We start from the raw sequence: 17,604 nt of genomic DNA, 5'->3' as shown, positions 1-17,604 counted from the left end.
CTTATTTAGTTAAGTTACTTGATGCATCTGAGCCCTTTTTACCTCATCCATAAAATGAGGTGCCTAATAAACGTTATCTGTTGATATTGATATTGCCTTTTGATGCAAACATTTAACATCTCTCATGCTCCAAGGAAAAGTGGAGGAAATCACAGTCTCAGGGAGAGCAGTCTATTCTCTGTGGAGTGAGTTGCAGGAAAGGCACAAATGAGGTTTCCTAGCTACTCCTCAGTACATTTTCACAGCTTAACTTCATTATTCGCTTTGAGATTAATTCTTCATATGGTAACACTACATTCAGATGTTAGTATGAATATCAGTATAAAAGCCAGGTTTTTTTCTAAGACTTAGACTTCATTTTTATCCTGGATTATAATCCCAGCCCAGAATCTGTCTACTTATTTGCTTGCCTGGTGTGAGCTGTGGCATGGATGGAGCCCTTGACTTGGGAAAGAGACCTGTGTTTTAATCTCTGTGCTCCCTCCAGTTAGTTTTGTGACACTAAGCTGATTTCTCATACCCTTTTCCTCTTTATAATTTTTCTTAAGGAAAATTAAAGGATGATATCAACAAAGATTTCGTAAAATCAAATAGTCAAGTGCAGTAAAACTTTTCATACTTGAACCGATAGCGTCTGTCCCAATGGCCAATATATTTATTTCAGTTTGGGCTCTAACATCTCTAGCATCCCTACAAATCCTTGTCATTTCAGTCACGGGCCAGACTTTATCTTGACTCAGTGTCTCCATCTTCTCTGTGGTAGGAAAGCTTCAACCCATGTTCCTTTCCCTCTTCATCAGTCCTCACTTCATCCTAGGAATTTAGACCACAGAGAACGCTGGTGTTGTTTATAAGACAGTGTGCCCGAGTGCATCTGTTTGCTTTCTCCTGACCAGATCTGACCTTTTGTCTCTCTCTCCCTTTGCTCCCATCTCCTTACTGGCTACTAAATTTATTCCACCCTTTATTACCATTTTTCTTCAGATGGGTCATTTATTCTTCCATCATTTATTTACCTGCGTTTGTTAAATATCTAGTCTATGCTAGGCTATAGGGAGCAATAACGTAAAGAAGATATTATCACTGATCTTGAAGGGCTTTTGGAATACTGAGGAAGGCAGCCATGTTGAAAAAAATGATGGTATTATTTTAAGTCTGCAGGAGCACTATTCACAGGATGCATTGGAAACATAGGAGAAGAAGCTGCTGACTCAGCTAGGAAAGGTTAGAGAAGGCATTAGGTAAAGAGATGGCCCCTAATCAGAGTGTTGAAGGACTCATAGGAATTTATCAGGCAGCAGTGGGGGTGGGGAAGGAGGTTACAGGTGTCTTTCCTCTCTAAGAATAGCATGAGCTAAGTTTTGGGGATCCATTGACTCAAAAATATTTACTGACCACCATCTACATGTCAGGCACTCTTCTAAGTACTGGTCATGCAAAGAGTCCAGTTTGGGAGGCTTTCATAGTAATCCAGGTGAGATATGATGGTGGCTTTACCAGAGTAGTAGCCTAAGAGATGGTATTAAATCATGGAATATTGGATATATTTTGAAGGGGAATCGACAGGATTTGCCTGAAGATTGAATAAGCAATGAGAATACCAAAATAGTGGAGGGCAAATCTAAGATTTTTGCCTAGGCATTTGGAAGAATGTAATTTCCATTTAATATGGGGACTGTAGGAGAACTGGGTCCAGAGGGCAATAACAAAGGCTTAATTTTGGACATTATATTGGTAAGCTACTGTTGCATAACAAACCACCCCAAAACGTAATAACTTAAAATAAGCACTCTTTCGCTCACAATTCTGTGGGTTAGCAGAGTAGGCTGGGTTCAGCTGGGTAGTTGTTGTGATCTTGCCTGGGATCCTTCATGCATCTGTAGGTCAGCCAGGTATTTTTTCCTTGGGGATTGGCTGGCATGAAAAGGGTGACTAGGCCAAATATCTCTTGTCATTCAGTGGGCTAACCTGGGTTTGTTTGCATGGACATTGCAGGATTCTGCGAAAACAAAAGCATGCACAGTCTTTTGAGGCTTAGGCTTGACACTGACACAGCATCACATATGCCATACTCTGTTGGTCAAAGCAGGACACCTATGTTCAAGGATGGAGAAATAGACTTCACTTCTTGATTAGAGTTGCTGCAAAGGGGCATGGTACAGGGATAGGGATAATTGTCACTGTGTTTGCAAATGATCAGATATGTTAAGTTTGAGGTTCCTTTTAAGTCCAGTGGAGATATCAAGTTGAGATCGATGTAAGACCCTGGAGTTCATGGGAACTGTCTGGGCAGGACACATAAGTTGGGAGTTCACTGGCTTATAGCAGAATAATTTGAGAGTTGCCCTAAGGGTGGATTAAAGCAGCAGGAAAGTAGGTATAGGGAGAAAAGAGAAGATGCCTAAAGACTGAGCGCTGGGGCACTTCAGGGTTTAGACATGGGAGAGAGGAGGAGAAGTCAGCAAAAGAGACTGACAAATGGCCATAGAAATAGGAGGAAAACCGAGTCAGTATGGTGTTTCTGGAAGCCAAGTGAAGAAAGTATTTCAAGGAAATAGTGACAAGCTGTATCGGATGTTGCTGATGGGTCAGGTAAAGTGAGGATTGAGAAGGGACCATTGGATTTAGCAACGTGGAGGTCACTGATGATCTTGATGAGAGCAACTCTAGTCGGATGAGATGCCAAAGCTCCATTAGAGTGGGTTCAAGAGAAAGGGGGGAAGAGAAATTGGAGACAGTTATTATAGATAAATTTGTCAAGTTTTACTGTAAAGGGAAGGAAGATACATAAAGTGAAACCAGGGCAGAGGATGTGAGATCTGGAGAGATTTTTGTTTGGTTTGGTTTTTAATGGGGACAAGGTAACATCAGGGTTGTTTTTTAATGAGAATGATCCAATAGAAAGAAAAATTGCCAGTGCAGGAGAGAGGGGAGGATTGCTGGAACAGTATTCATCCGTGGCAGAGGGGATGGGATGTAGCGCAAGGGGGAAAGGTTGGCCAAGTAGGAGCAGAAATAGGTGATCCACCATAACAGGAGAGGAAAGAATGTTTAGTGTTAGCAGCTTGAGAATGTTGTCCATTTGTTTTTTGTTTTGTTTGTTTTCTCAGTAAAATAGGAAGCCATCATCAGCTCAGAGTTAGCATGGGGAAAGTGTTGGTGGTTTGAGGAAAGAGAAGATATGAAATGGTAATCGCTAACACATGGCAGTCATTTACCACATAACAGGCACCATTTTAACCACTTCAAATGAATCAACTCATTTGATTATGTTAGGAAACATGATTCACTTTAGAAACTTCACGCGTTTGTAGCTTAGAGTGTTAGTGTCCTAGTGGCGGTTTCTTACACTAGAGAGGGTGGGGCCACATCATGAAGGGTCTTATAAGCCACTCTTAGTAGTTTAGACTTTGTCCTGTGAGTAAAGTGAGTAAAATGGAGGGAGCAGATGAAGGCATATATACTTCTGCAGAATTTTAAACAAGAAGAATGATATGCTCAGTCTTACATTTGTGAAAGATAACTAAAAATATTATGAAAAAGGTTCTGGAGAAAGGGAGAGCGTTAGAGGCAGGGATTCCAGAGAAGAGCTTGAGTAGGGCTTATACTAAGGTAAATTACAGTGGACGTATAGAAGAAGGGACAAGTTTAGAAACACGTAGGCAATAAAATTGTACAGGACTTGCTAATCACAGTTGAAGGAGCCAGTCTAGAATGGCGTCCATTTTTCTGTCTTTGTTTTGAAAGGTTATATGCTTACCTAATGCCAATACACAGAATAAAAAGCAGATTTTAAGAAAAAATGAGTTCAGTTGGGTAACTTAGCCTCCAGTAAGCTGTAATATAATTCGAATGTGGGAAACATACTTAGCATTTCTGTAACTGAAGATGGCATTGTTGACTGACAGTTTGAAAATACATCTTTACAGATTTTCATCCATCTTCCTTTCTGCATTTGTATCATATGGATGAATGTTATGTTCTAGTGAAAAGCTTATTTCTATTTTAGCCTTCAGTTGGAAATTTTGTTCTAGCTGTCATTCTTTTATAATTCATGTAGTATACTAACATTTATATAAGTAAATTTTAGTTCCTATTCTGTGTCTTAAGCTCTTTTTCTTCTGATACATTTAGTAGGATTCCACATTCTGTTAGTGCTTATACATATCTACATTTATGTGTGTATATATTTTTTAAGATATAGAAAGAAACCTAATTCTATAGATCCTTCACAAACAATGATAATAACATTTTGTCAAGTTTACAGTAGAATGACAGGAACAGTGTTTCTGACTTTCTTCACTCAATTTAAACCCTGGTAATTGTACATTTGCATTCGTCTCTGAATAGTACTACAGATATTTTGACAAATAGACTCTTAAAACAGGCAGTAAATGGTTAAGCTTAACTTATAATTCAGATATTCTGGAAATTACTTATTTTAAAACTATTTATTTTTAAAAATATAAAAAACTAGTTTATTGGTTAGTGAGGAGACGATATATAAATTATACCTTCACCCTGGCCAAAAGATGTGAGCAACCAAACAACATGCAGATAAGAAATAAGTACAATTAAGTGTAGGTATTATTCCCACGTCTGTCTATTGATGTTTTGGAGGATTTAGAATAAGGTGATAGTGATGATAATTACGTCCTCTAGCCAGCAGCTGCCAGGACTGACAGCTTTAAATGCAAATTCACTGGGTATAATCCGAAGAAAATGAAAACACTTACTCGAAAAGATACACGCACTCCAGTGTTCATAGCAGCATTGTTTACAATTGCCAAGGTATGGAAGCAACCTAAGTGCCATCAACAGATGAATGGATGAAGAAGATCATTCATTACTTCGTTGTTGACTCAAACCTGAAAGAGTATACGCCCCTTTCTAAATCTCAGAACTGCAGTTTTGTGTACTGCCACCAGATGGTGACAGGTGCCTTGATTCTTCCAGTGTATTGTCCCAATAACAAGGTCAAGGTCCTGATACAGCAAAACCACAATTTGTCTTTGTCCAACTGAAATGAGAATGCTTTCCTTATTAAAAAGAAAAGTTATACTGTTTTATTATTATCATTAGCCTAGGGAACAATTTTTTTAAATACAACTTACGATGAGCTCAGAGTTTCTATGACCAGAGAATGAATGAAGTACCCCAGGGAACTTGATACTCGGGATTTAAAACAAAGAAAACAAAGAATAAATGACATGTAAAGAACCGTTTTGTTAATAAGGGGATACTTTATACCAAACAAACAACGTTGACTTCAAATGAGTACTGGAGGAAAAATTCCAGCTTTTTATATTGTTTTAAACATTATTCTCCTTAGTTAACTATATTATGACAAAAAAATCAAAATTCTACAGACATTAATTTAATAATTGATTGTTTTATCTACAAAGCAAGGTAAAAAGGAGCATGATTAATCTTCATCAGATGTCTAAAAGTTGATCAGTTTTTTCTTCTGTGCATAGATAGCAAAGTATCTCTTAAGGATTACTTCCCTTTTTAAATTGAAAGATATAAATCTTTTTAAAAGTTAACTATTTCAAAGTATTTTAAACATGAGCTTGTGAAAATTAAATGTCTAGAACAAGTGTTGTGTGAAATCACAGCTTACTGTACTTAGGCATTTAACAGTAACCTTTTGTAGACTTTCAAAAGATGTTTCTTTCATCTTATTCACTCTGAATCATACCTAGGACTCCAGTCTCTTTAGGTTTTGTAACATATTGGAAAGACTTTAAAGGATGATTTGGCTTCAAAACTTTTTCCAGGAGTTTGTCCTTAAACCTCTTAACATCTTATCTAATAAGTGTCCATGTAGTTTTGTACATTTATGTTACGGGTGCTTTTAATTAAGATAGTATCTGATTTCCTGCTCCTGTGTCCTCCTGCTAAACCCAGTCTTCGCAGATTTTAGCGACCAAGCTACGAGACTGTATCCTTACATTGGCAGTTTGAGTCGTCCTTGAATTCCAATCAAAACCTGGCACTCTCCTAACTGACATTTTCAGTGAGAGTTGCAGAGTAAGTATTATATGAGATTGAAATAGCATAAGACCTCATTTTGCAGTTCCTGGTGCCTTTGAGTTTTACACACTTTAAAAAGAAGAATGCTCAAAAATATTAAAATTTTAACATTTCTTTAACTTAGAGGAACATGACTTGTTGGCATGTGTCTCCATCCCTCCATCCACTCCTACCATTCTCTCTTGAACCAACTACAGGGGGTGTTTGCAGTTGTCCTTATCCACAGAAATTGCTCTATTCAGTTTTTGACTTTTGTTTTGCTAAGTTCAACTGTCAGTTCTAAGATTTCATTTTACTTGCTCTGTTGGCAGTGTTTGACAGGATTGATCTTTCTCTTTTCCTTGAAACACCTTCTTCCTTTGCCTGCTGGATATCTCCTACCTCAGCTCTTCCTGTCCAATCTCTTTTCTACATCCTCCTCTATTCTGTATTCCTAGGAATGTCCCAGGGGTTTGGTCTCTTCTAGGCCTTGCTACCTAAGTTGTCTTATCCAGGCATGGAGTATTGCCCAAAATCTGCGTGCTTATTACTCTCAGGTTTATCACCGCTCCATCTAGGATGTATTTGTTCATTGTCTCTCTCCTTTTACTGGAAGATAAGTTCCATGAGAGTAGGGACTTCATTTCTGTTCATCATCTTATGCTCAATTCCTAGGACAATGTCTGACACATAATACATACTCAGTACCTTATATGGAAGGATTCTTGGTTTTATGAATAGTTCATCTTTAATCTTGGCCATAATAATGAATCAGTCAACTATTACTTTTTCTGTTTTGAGAAAACTGTGTGTTGTATTCATTTTTTTAATTTCAATAATGTTAAGAAAGTTGTCTCCTTATTACCTGAATTTATTTCAGCTCACTTGATTACATTTATTTTCATTGCCATGAGTTAAAATTTTAAATAGTGGATTTATTTTCAGATTTAGATAGAGATTTTTTTTTTAGCATACTGCTTTTGAAAGACCACTTTAAAGGTTCTGTTAATTTTTTGAAGAAAGATAATTTTTTTTTAATTTTAAGTACTTCATTTTCTGCATGGTGAATCATTAATGTGTCTAACATTTTCAGTGACTTGTAAATCTTTTTTGCTTTGTGTTGTGAGACTTTTTATAAACAGAATTTGGTATCTCAGTAATAAGATCGACAAAACAAACACCAAATATTGGGATTAGCACTAACATTTTTTACTGAGGATGGACTCAGAAAAGTAGTTGACCATAAATGTCAAGTTGGGTCCATTCTGAGATACATACTGGAAAAATTATAGTCATGTGTCCATACAGAAAAACAGGTGACAATAGGTTAAACTGTAAGTAACATCTCTTTATCTCCCACTATTTACAAAAAAAAATTACTTATAAACTTTCATTTATAAGTAAGTGAGCACCAAATTAAAGAAAACTGAGTTAAAGAAATATTAGTCTGAAAAGAAATGCTCAAATTTGATTTATCAGTGCTATGAATGTTATTTAACTTTTAGGCTAACACATTTGGCGCTGTCGTTATTAGTCTAAATTAATTAATTTGACCTTTGTATTCAGTTTTTAATTTTAAAGAAATAATAAACTTGCTGGAAAATTTAGCAGAATATAAACTTTTTAATAAGTTAGTAGTCGCGCATACCATTTGAAATGCTTTGTTTCTGCTTGTGTTCTCTGCTAAATTTTTTTTCCATTGAATCTGTGCTGCTTCTTTGCCAATGTTTTCCACTGTAGAATCTCCATCTCGCAACCTTGCTTCTCGTGAGCGCATTTACAAAAATTATGGTGTAGCTGGGCCTGCCTCTGCTCTCTCATCTCTGTCTCACAAACTGAAGGGTGGGTATGCGTGCCTTCACGGATGGGCCATTCTTAATAAACCTAGGAGGTTTCAAGAAAGAAGTTTTAGTTCACCTCAGTCATTTTCATCTCATTCCATTTAAGATTAAAGTTTATAATTTTATTTAAAATTTGATATTTTGGGGTAATTTGTGATGTATCTGTTCAATATTGTATTGATTATCCTAATTGATATGCCTGTTTACTATATGTAGGTTAAATAGAACTTTTGCTTAATTTCAAACCTATATGAGATATTAAATAAAATAAGTACGTAGAACTAAATGCCTTTGGGGAATTGTAACACCATTATTACCAGAGCGAGGTGGTACATGTGTAAGCCGTAAAGCACATTGTGATCTATAAGAATATAGTATCTCACGTGACAGGTTAGTCTTCAACTCATTTTTTCTGTTAGGTAATGTAAAAATCACTTTCCTGTTTTAGTTTTTTTATGAGAAACAGTTTGATAATTAAATCCTTTAGTTTACCTTACCTTTTCAGGGCTGTCCTGTCTGGCATGAGTCTTCCTTGTAGTATTTTCTTAGCTGCTTAGTTTTAATACTTTAAACTTAGAAATGTTTAAACTATTGACAATTGATAAAATGCCAGACGATTTTAAAATATGCTCTGGTGTTATAAAATACTGTAGATACCTAGTCACATATTTTTGTCTTAGTGTAATGTTTAATTAAACTTTTAAAATCTTGTATTCCTAGAAATGAGTAAAACAGTTTTACATTTCTCCTTTGTACAGTTGACAGTGATACTGTATAATATTGTAGTATAATTATAGAACCTGATCTCTGTAGTATATAGTCTTGTGTAACCTGATATATAGTATATACCATGGCATATCATATTACAGTAGTATTATATTATGATTATATTATAGGGTGGTATTATATAACCTTTTATTTATAATTTTGGCATAAAAATATGCAGGTTATTAATGAATACCTGATATTTAATATTTTTACTAATCTGTTTGAATGTGCTACATTTTTATCCTGTCCTGTATTATTTTTTCTTTAGAATCTTTTGAGATTAAAAAAGTGTCCATTATTGCTTAAACTTACATATGATAAACGTTAAACAAAAGTGATGAATGTGAAAGTTTTTACGATCTAAAGCTTTTTAACATATTGTGTTGATATTTATTGATACTTAAAGCAGCCACATGACCATTTTTAGTAATACTTACTGCACGCCTCAAAACTTTTGAAACCCAAATGAAGAAGATGAACATCAGTTAGTTAGTATGTGGGTTTACCACACTTAACTAACTTGACGTATTTGTTTTTTTAAAATATATGAAATATATTTTGGAAAAGTAAATTTTTTCGGCAGGATTTAACTGTAATCTGACATCTTGGGAAGAAATAATTTGGCATTATTTGTGTGCCTAGACTGCAACAGGTATTCAGCTGTCACCACTTACAGATCTTAAAAAAATATTCACCATTACTTGAAGCATAGAGATAAGGTACACAGCTGCCCATACTCTCTGGCCCTCTCTATATAACAGACATTTTTGCTAGGGTATGACAGGTGGTGTTCCTGATATTTGGAAGATTCAATTGTTTAGCCAGTCACAGTGGAGATTTCCTTTATGAGGAATTGTGCATCATGAATTACAAAGCAAACCTCTTTCAATTCACGAATTAATCTTGTAGAGAGAGGGGTGCCAAATATTAAAGATTTACTGCTCATTTGTCTAGATTCAGCATTATGTATGTTTCAGCTCATGAAATAAACGTGATGATGAAGGCATTTCCAGCTGTCAGAGTAATAACGAAAGCTAGTGCTCCAGACATCAGTCACTCCAAATTAGTGGCCAGGACTAAGCTGATGCTTGATTCTACCAAATACAGTACATTGGTTTATAAAATGTGACCCTCACACAACAATGGCTGCTGTCGCCTCTGCCCTGTGGCCGTGGGAGCCATAAAAGTAAAAAGTGAGTTTTCAGAGAATCTGAAGATTTGTGACTAGCCAGAAGGGAAAGAAACTAAGAAAATAGGAATTTGTTTGCTCATTTAACAAAAACACTTACTATGCTGACCCATTCTTGACATGACATCAGTGGAGTGTAGTAATGAGCGAAAATGCCAGCCCTTGCAGGCCTTCCGTGAGGAGGCAGATGCCATGGCAAAGCTCTCTTGACGTATAGGTAACTAGGCTGCGACTCTACAGACACACATTGCAAGCAAGCCCCAAAACACGTTTCTACTTTATCCACATTTGTTCATATCCCTGTAAAAAGGAAAAAGAAAGAACTACAGTGTAACCAGAGTCATCTCAATTTACTAAGTATCCTTTTTCAAAAAATATAAATGCTTCTAGCAAGGTTTATGGATTTTCCGTTTTTCATGTCACTTGAGTCACTTCAATCAGGTTGCTCTCCTCCTAACCAATGAACTAGTATCACTTGCACTGAGGGTAGAAGTTTTGATTTTAGGGAGGAAAGATAATCTTGAAGGTTGTACCACGGACTGACAGCAAAGACGACCTGGCTCTAGTGCCTCAAAGGAAAGCATGAAGTAGTAGGAAGGAGAGACACTGAATGAGGGCCAGGATGCCAAAAACAAGTGGTGCTCATGTAGAAACATCTAATGCTTTGCCTAGGAAAGAGCGAGATTATTTTTCTTTTTTTCCTTTTTGTTTCTGTTACTCTCCTGACTCCTTGTTGAAAGGCCCCAGAATTCAGACTTGTAATTCTAATTCTGAGGATCCCACCATTTTTCTTCTTCAAGCTCTGAGTTCTAACCAGCTAAACTTACGAACTAAATAAGCTTTTAGAACATAACCTCTTTACAGATAACAGACTGCCTGCATTACCTGTAATTAAATAATAGCTTTAGGGCATTCATACATTAATTATAAATGATTCTAATCCAAACATTAGAATATTAGGATTATAAAATGATGTAATCGAAATTTGACGAGAATTCCCCCTTTTTTCTTTATTCTTGAAGTACTTTTGTCTGTGACAAGCAATACAAATTTTTTTAGCTATGTTTTTAATTTCATTGTTTAGTGGATAAATCATCAGTAAGTTATAATTATATTAACAAGTTTCACTATGAAACGGACCATACAGGTGACCGAGGGACTATCTCAACATCTTCTAGACCCGTCTGTACATCAGGAAAATCAGAACTGTCCTCCAAACACAGCAGAACACTGAAACCCGATGGACGTATGAGCCGGACTACCGCTGACCAGAAGAAGCAGAGGGGTACGGAAGGGCTGTCGGCTAGTGAATCTCTCATGTTGAAATCCGACGCTGCAAAGTTGAGGTCAGATTCTCACAGTAGGTCATTATCCCCCAACCATAACACCTTGCAGACACTAAAATCTGACGGGAAGATGTCTTCTAGCTTCAGAGCCGAATCCCCAGGACCAGGTTCTCGGTCATCATCTCCTAAGCCAAAGACCCTCCCAGCCAGCAGGTCTGGCGCATCCAGTGCTAGCTCTACACGTTCCTCCTCGCCTCATGATAAAAGTCTACCTCAGAAAAGCGCTGCTCCTGTTAAGACGAGACTTGATCCTCCTCGGGAACGTTCCAAATCGGACTCTTACACCCTTGATCCAGATACCCTCCGCAAGAAGAAAATGCCCCTCACAGAGCCATTAAGGGGACGATCAACATCACCGAAACCAAAACCAGTACCAAAGGATTCTAAAGACTCCCCTGGATCCGAAAATAGAGCTCCTTCTCCCCACGTGGTACAAGAAAACCTCCACAGTGAGGTGGTTGAAGTCTGCACTTCAAGTACTTTAAAAACAAATAGCCTAACAGACAGCACCTGTGATGAAAGCAGTGAGTTTAAGAGTGTGGATGAAGGTCCGAATAAAGTTCATTTCAGCATAGGAAAAGCACCACTGAAAGATGAACAGGAAACGAGAGCATCCCCCAAAACAAGTCGGAAATGTGCTAATAGGCACACCAGGCCCAAGAAGGAAAAATCTAGCTTCCTCTTCAAAGGAGATGGCGCCAAACCTTTAGAGCCAGCCAAGCAAGCCATGTCCCCTTCCGTGGCTGAGTGTGCCAGAGCCGTCTTTGCCTCTTTCCTGTGGCACGAAGGCATAGTACACGATGCAATGGCTTGTTCTTCTTTCTTAAAATTTAATCCTGAACTTTCCAAAGAACATGCTCCTATAAGAAGTAGTTTAAGCAGCCAGCAGCCTTCAGAAGAAAAGGAAACCAAATTAAAAAATAGACACTCATTGGAAATATCATCTGCACTGAATATGTTTAATATTGCACCTCACGGACCAGATATATCTAAAATGGGTAGTATCAACAAAAATAAGGTATTGTCTATGCTTAAGGAACCTCCTCTGCATGAAAAATGTGAAGACGGGAAAACTGAGGCCACTTTTGAAATGTCCATGCATCACCCAATGAAGTCTAAGTCTCCTCTTCCCCTGACTCTGCAACATTTAGTGGCTTTTTGGGAAGACATCTCTTTGGCTACTATCAAAGCAGCTTCCCAGAATATGATTTTTCCAAGTCCTGGTTCTTGTGCAGTCCTTAAAAAGAAAGAGTGTGAGAAAGAGAACAAAAAGGCCAAAAAAGAAAAAAAGAAAAAGGAAAAGACAGAAGTTCGGCCCAGAGGTAATTTGTTTGGTGAAATGGCCCAGCTGGCGGTAGGAGGACCAGAGAAAGACACCATCTGTGAGCTCTGTGGAGAGTCACATCCATACCCAGTGACATACCACATGAGACAGGCTCACCCAGGTAAGCGATGTTATTGAATATATGTAAGTACTTTGTGTAGAAAAACAAATTAGGTCACTTTGACTTAAGCTGTTCCATGAATTATGTTAAAGTACAGGAAAACGTTTGCCCAGAATTTATAGTGTCTTACAATGTAATTTTTAAAGTGCTTTATCAATACAGTATAGGGTTCATGAAAAATAGGTAAAGAAATCTAATAGTATGGTGGTAAGGCAATCTAGTACTATTTCATTTTAATGTATCACATTCTAAGATACTGTTAACTTTTTAAATATTTTATGTGTTACCCAAAGGACGCTGTTAAGGTGTCTCACACAATAGAAATAAGGACGTGTCCTTTCACACAATAGAAATAAGGACATGTCCATACACACAGGAAAGACTGCAACATTAGGTCTCCTTTGATTGTATTGTTTTCCTGTTCAGAATTGCAAATTCAATTAGATTATATGGATTTCTTTGGGCATTTTCCTGTGGAAGAGATATTAACTGTTTCATCAGAAGACAGTTTTGTTTTAGGTAAATGTAACGATTTCTGTAACAATATTCCAAAATTCACTTATTATGGATTTGGGTAAATGTTTTTCTCTTCCGACATATTACACTGTAACCTTTTGTAAAATACATGATTTGTAAAATACATTATTCTCACAGAGTGTTTTATACCCAATACCTGTCTTCTCCAATTTTTTTTAGCATACTTAAATAAATCTAAATGTACCCATATCTTAACAGTTCTTCTCATCTGCCTGTATAGAGTATCGTCAGTATTTTAGGCATCATTTACTTGATTACTTTCGGTTACACCTGCAATTTGGCTGATGTAATTAACAGCCCAGGTGGCGGTTAGATATTTGCTTCAGTATTTTGCTTACTTTGAGAAGGAAAAGCCGTCATTTATGTACAGGTGGCAAGGAGCAAACTACTAAGGACACTTAAAGTGTTAAATTTTTATTTATGTTCTTACTTCAAGGTTGTGGCCGGTATGCTGGTGGACAAGGTTACAATAGCATTGGGCATTTTTGTGGAGGATGGGCTGGTAACTGTGGTGATGGTGGCATAGGGGGAAGCACGTGGTACCTGGTGTGTGATCGCTGTAGAGAAAAATACCTCCGTGAAAAACAGGCTGCTGCAAGGGAGAAGGTATTTTTATTTTGTTCTGGCTGTGCTATTAGTGATAAGGATAAACCTTATAAAAATCTCTTTTTATGATCATATTATCAGACAACTCCACATAATCGATATTAAAGATCAGCCTTCATAACAGGAATAATATATACATTTATGTACCAGGTCAGCTGTTTTTAATTACAAAAACAAATTATATCTTGGGATAACACAAAACAACCCTCCTGTAGCATACATACCTTATGGACAGATGTTTACTGCGTAATTTTTTATTATTAATTTGTCTGCTATTCTACACATGTATATAGCTTTCCCTCTTCACCTTTATCTCTCTTAACTCTCTCTTTCTCTTTTTCCTCTTCTTTTTCTACTCTTTATCTCCTCTCTCTTTTTCTTAATCCTTAATTATGTTGAGGACTCATGGAAAGTCAGGCTCATTCACACTAGTGACACACCTAGCTAAAAATATTTGCCAAATATACACACACACGCACGCACACACAGATTATTTACTCTTTTATTTAGATAACTACATTTAGATTTTACTACTTAGGTTTTTTAACTTTCCCAAGGAAAGAGAAAAATATAGTTTGCTATTAGTTTTAATAAAAGTTCAGGAGAAGCATGAAGTGAATGTTGTTTTTGGGAATCACTATTATTCTTTTAAAGCAGTTCTACAGTATTGAATAATTTTTATTGGAAACTCGAAATATTTAGGTTAAGAAATTTAAAATTTGAGTAGAAGTAGGAAAAGATCCGTACAAATTTCCTTTCCAGGTCAAACAATCTAGGAGGAAGCCAATGCAAGTCAAGACGCCTCGTGCCTTGCCCACTATGGAAGCTCACCAAGTGATTAAAGCCAACGCCCTCTTCCTGCTGTCCCTGAGCAGCGCGGCCGAACCAAGCATTCTGTGTTACCATCCTACAAAGCCATTCCAGTCTCAACTTCCCAGCGTGAAAGAGGGCATTTCTGAGGATCTTCCAGTTAAAATGCCTTGTCTCTACCTGCAGACATTAGCTAGGTAATATAACTCGGCTGTTGTTTTTTTAAATCACTTTGGATTAACAGCTACTGTTTAATATCATGCCCTGAATTTCCACACTACAGTACATATTGTATACAGTAAAGTGACCTCCAGGAATTTATTTTCTGAGTTGCCTTAACTCAGAAATAGGACTGGTAGAGGTATAAACTTTAGAGTAGTAGGTATTTGAAAAAATATGTAAATACTATGTTGATCTGTCTTATTATTAATGCACAGTATGTCTTAGTAAGACTTCAGCTATCTTTTACTCTTTGGTAGGCAGACGTCAGTGAGTTAATAGCGGGAAATGCTAAAATGGAAATAAACCGATATTTGCTATCCAAAATCTTTCATTTTTCAAATTATTCTGTTAGCGTTTAAATGTTGGTTAGCTGAGTACCAGCTTTGTGTTACACTAAGATGAATATAATAAAATCCTGACTTCGTGTGTTCACACTCTGGTGGAGACAGATATGTAAAGGAAACATTTAAAATGTTACGTGAGGAGTACTTATGATAGAAGTGTGTATAGAATACTGTCATAGCATAAAAGGTAGAGAGTACCTGAATCTTGCCAAGGAAATAAAGAAAGGTTTCCCAGAGGATCTGATATTTTAGCAGTCTTGAAGGATAACTAGAAATCAATCAAGCAGGAAATGAGAGGAAAGCAATTCCTGACATAAACCACATATGTGAGGACACAAATGAAATAGCATTACCCATTTAAGGAATACAGGCTTATTAAAGTATTGGTTACCAGGAGAAATATATGAAGTGTTGTTTCCCAAGACCAGGTAATGCGTGGCTCTGTAGCCCATGCTAAGGTTGGATTTTATCCCATAGAGGAAACAGTGGATAAAGAAGAATTTTAAACAGGGAAATGCGTGAACTGGTTTGCAGTTGGAAGATCACTCTGCTGCTAATGTGGAAACCGGATCAAAGGGCTTAAGTGAAGATGGAGAGAAGCCTGTTAACAGTGTACTGTTTTTCCTATATTGGGCTTTGCTGGTGCAACCCATATGTTCATGCATTGTACACTGATACTCTAAAACAGCCTTTCATAGGCCAAATTCAGATTTTTTTCATCAGCTGACAAATGAAGATTCCTAGAAATTGCCTGCTGCCGTGGCTTACCAACCAACAGTTCCATTTTGAGAAGCAGAGTTATGTAGTTTGTTTGTTTGTTTTTGTACTTATTATTCAGTAAAACGAGTGGGAAACAAAAATGAAAATGTGAGACTAAGTACATTTGGGACTGCAGGGGAAATCATCAGGAATGCCGAGTACAGCAAGCCTTCAGCTTCAGTCACCTGTTTACTGTACTTAGGCTAGTACCTCTCTGTTCCAGTTTGAAAAGGATAGAATCAAATGGTAAAACATGTAAAAAATGCTGGCATACTCTAATTATGGATTTTATATTTTTAGCCCTATGGGGAATAGATATCCCTCTAACCCATGGAACATTTCATATATCTAATCTTTTTCAAATTTCACTCTTAAAAAAAAAAAAAAAAACGGTCACCGCCTGTGCTCTAGTGGTCCACGCAAGAAATGTCATGAGCCTGAAGCAAGGCAGTGATGATGGGGAACAAGAAGGGGAATAGTGAGAGGGAACCTGGTATCCACAGGCCTAAGTGACTGGTCGTGGTCGAGGGCTGAGCCTGCTGTGACACCGAGATACTTCAGTGTAAGGCATCTGGATAGCTGGTGGGATCACTCACTAAAGCTAGAAGATGGAAAAGTTCTAAAAAGGAAAGAAAATAAATTCAATTTTGGATTTGAAATGTTTATGGTACCAGGAATATCTATGTGTATCTCCTTTGGCTTACATCTACAACTCTTTTAATACTTTAATCCTCAGTTACAGACTTAATGAGTTGCTTTTACTTTTATGAAGGAGATTAAAAATAGAAAGTTATCTGTATTGCCATCATACTTTTTAAGTTATTGGGTTTAATTTAATGCAGGCATCATCATGAAAATTTTGTGGGTTATCAAGATGACAACCTATTCCAGGATGAGATGAGATACCTGCGTTCAACATCTGTACCTGCCCCGTACATATCAGTAACTCCTGATGCGAGTCCTAATGTATTTGAAGAGCCAGAGAGCAACATGAAGTCCATGCCACCCAGGTACTTGAGTTATTGTCTTTCTGTTGAGTCCAGTGTTTGGTGGAAGAAAGACTGTAAGCTAGAAGAGAATGTTCTAGAAGTTCTTTCACACATACCTCCATCTCGGGAAGGAAGTTGTGTCAACTCTGCTAACTGTTAGAGCAGTAAGAAAAAGCATGCATTCAAGAATCAGGTAAGGTCCTTGACAGCAGAGGCAGATCCGGTTGGAGAGAAAAGATCAACTAGTGAAGTAATAAAGGATTCCATTTCCATTGTGTATTATATCATTTAATGCTGTAGTAAATCAGACTAGAGAAAGGTCACTTTGAGGCCGTACTTAGAGAAGGTTTCATGGGAGAAGTAGCACTGAAAGTAGATCTTGAGCTTCTTGGATTATTACCTGCACTGCTCCCCCCCGGCCCCACCCTACCCCCTTGTAGTATCAGAGTAAAGGGCTTCTTGAAAACTAAAGAGAAGCGCATATATATATATATATATATATATATATATATATATATATAATGCAGAAGGAAGCAGGGTACCACTGAGAGTTTTTAGAGGAGGAATGACATGGTACAAATGCAGAAATAGTCTCACAGTGTCAACTGAGAAGCTGAACATTTCAATCAAAGATTTCAGCTGTGTGTGTGGAACTGGATTGTGTTGGCAATGGTTGTTAAAGACAGATGGGTAAAGGAAATATTTTGGAGGAAAAATCAGTGTGACTTGTTGA

At 37.1% G+C, this 17,604-nt stretch overlaps 1 protein-coding gene across 1 annotated transcript in view; it reads left to right on the top strand.

Moving 5' to 3' along the window:
- MYCBP2 (MYC binding protein 2) overlaps positions 1 to 17,604 on the top strand; it is a 279,990-nt gene that overhangs the window by 221,963 nt on the left and 40,423 nt on the right. Inside the window, 4 exon segments of the mRNA XM_032611171.1 lie at positions 10,961 to 12,604; positions 13,578 to 13,747; positions 14,510 to 14,754; positions 16,725 to 16,892. Of these exon segments, the coding sequence (XP_032467062.1) occupies positions 10,961 to 12,604; positions 13,578 to 13,747; positions 14,510 to 14,754; positions 16,725 to 16,892 (2,227 nt within the window).

The sequence above is a fragment of the Phocoena sinus genome, chromosome 18 (genome assembly GCF_008692025.1).
Source record: "Phocoena sinus isolate mPhoSin1 chromosome 18, mPhoSin1.pri, whole genome shotgun sequence".
Classification (NCBI taxonomy): Eukaryota; Metazoa; Chordata; class Mammalia; order Artiodactyla; family Phocoenidae; genus Phocoena; species Phocoena sinus.
This window is presented reverse-complemented; position numbering and strand designations above follow the sequence as displayed.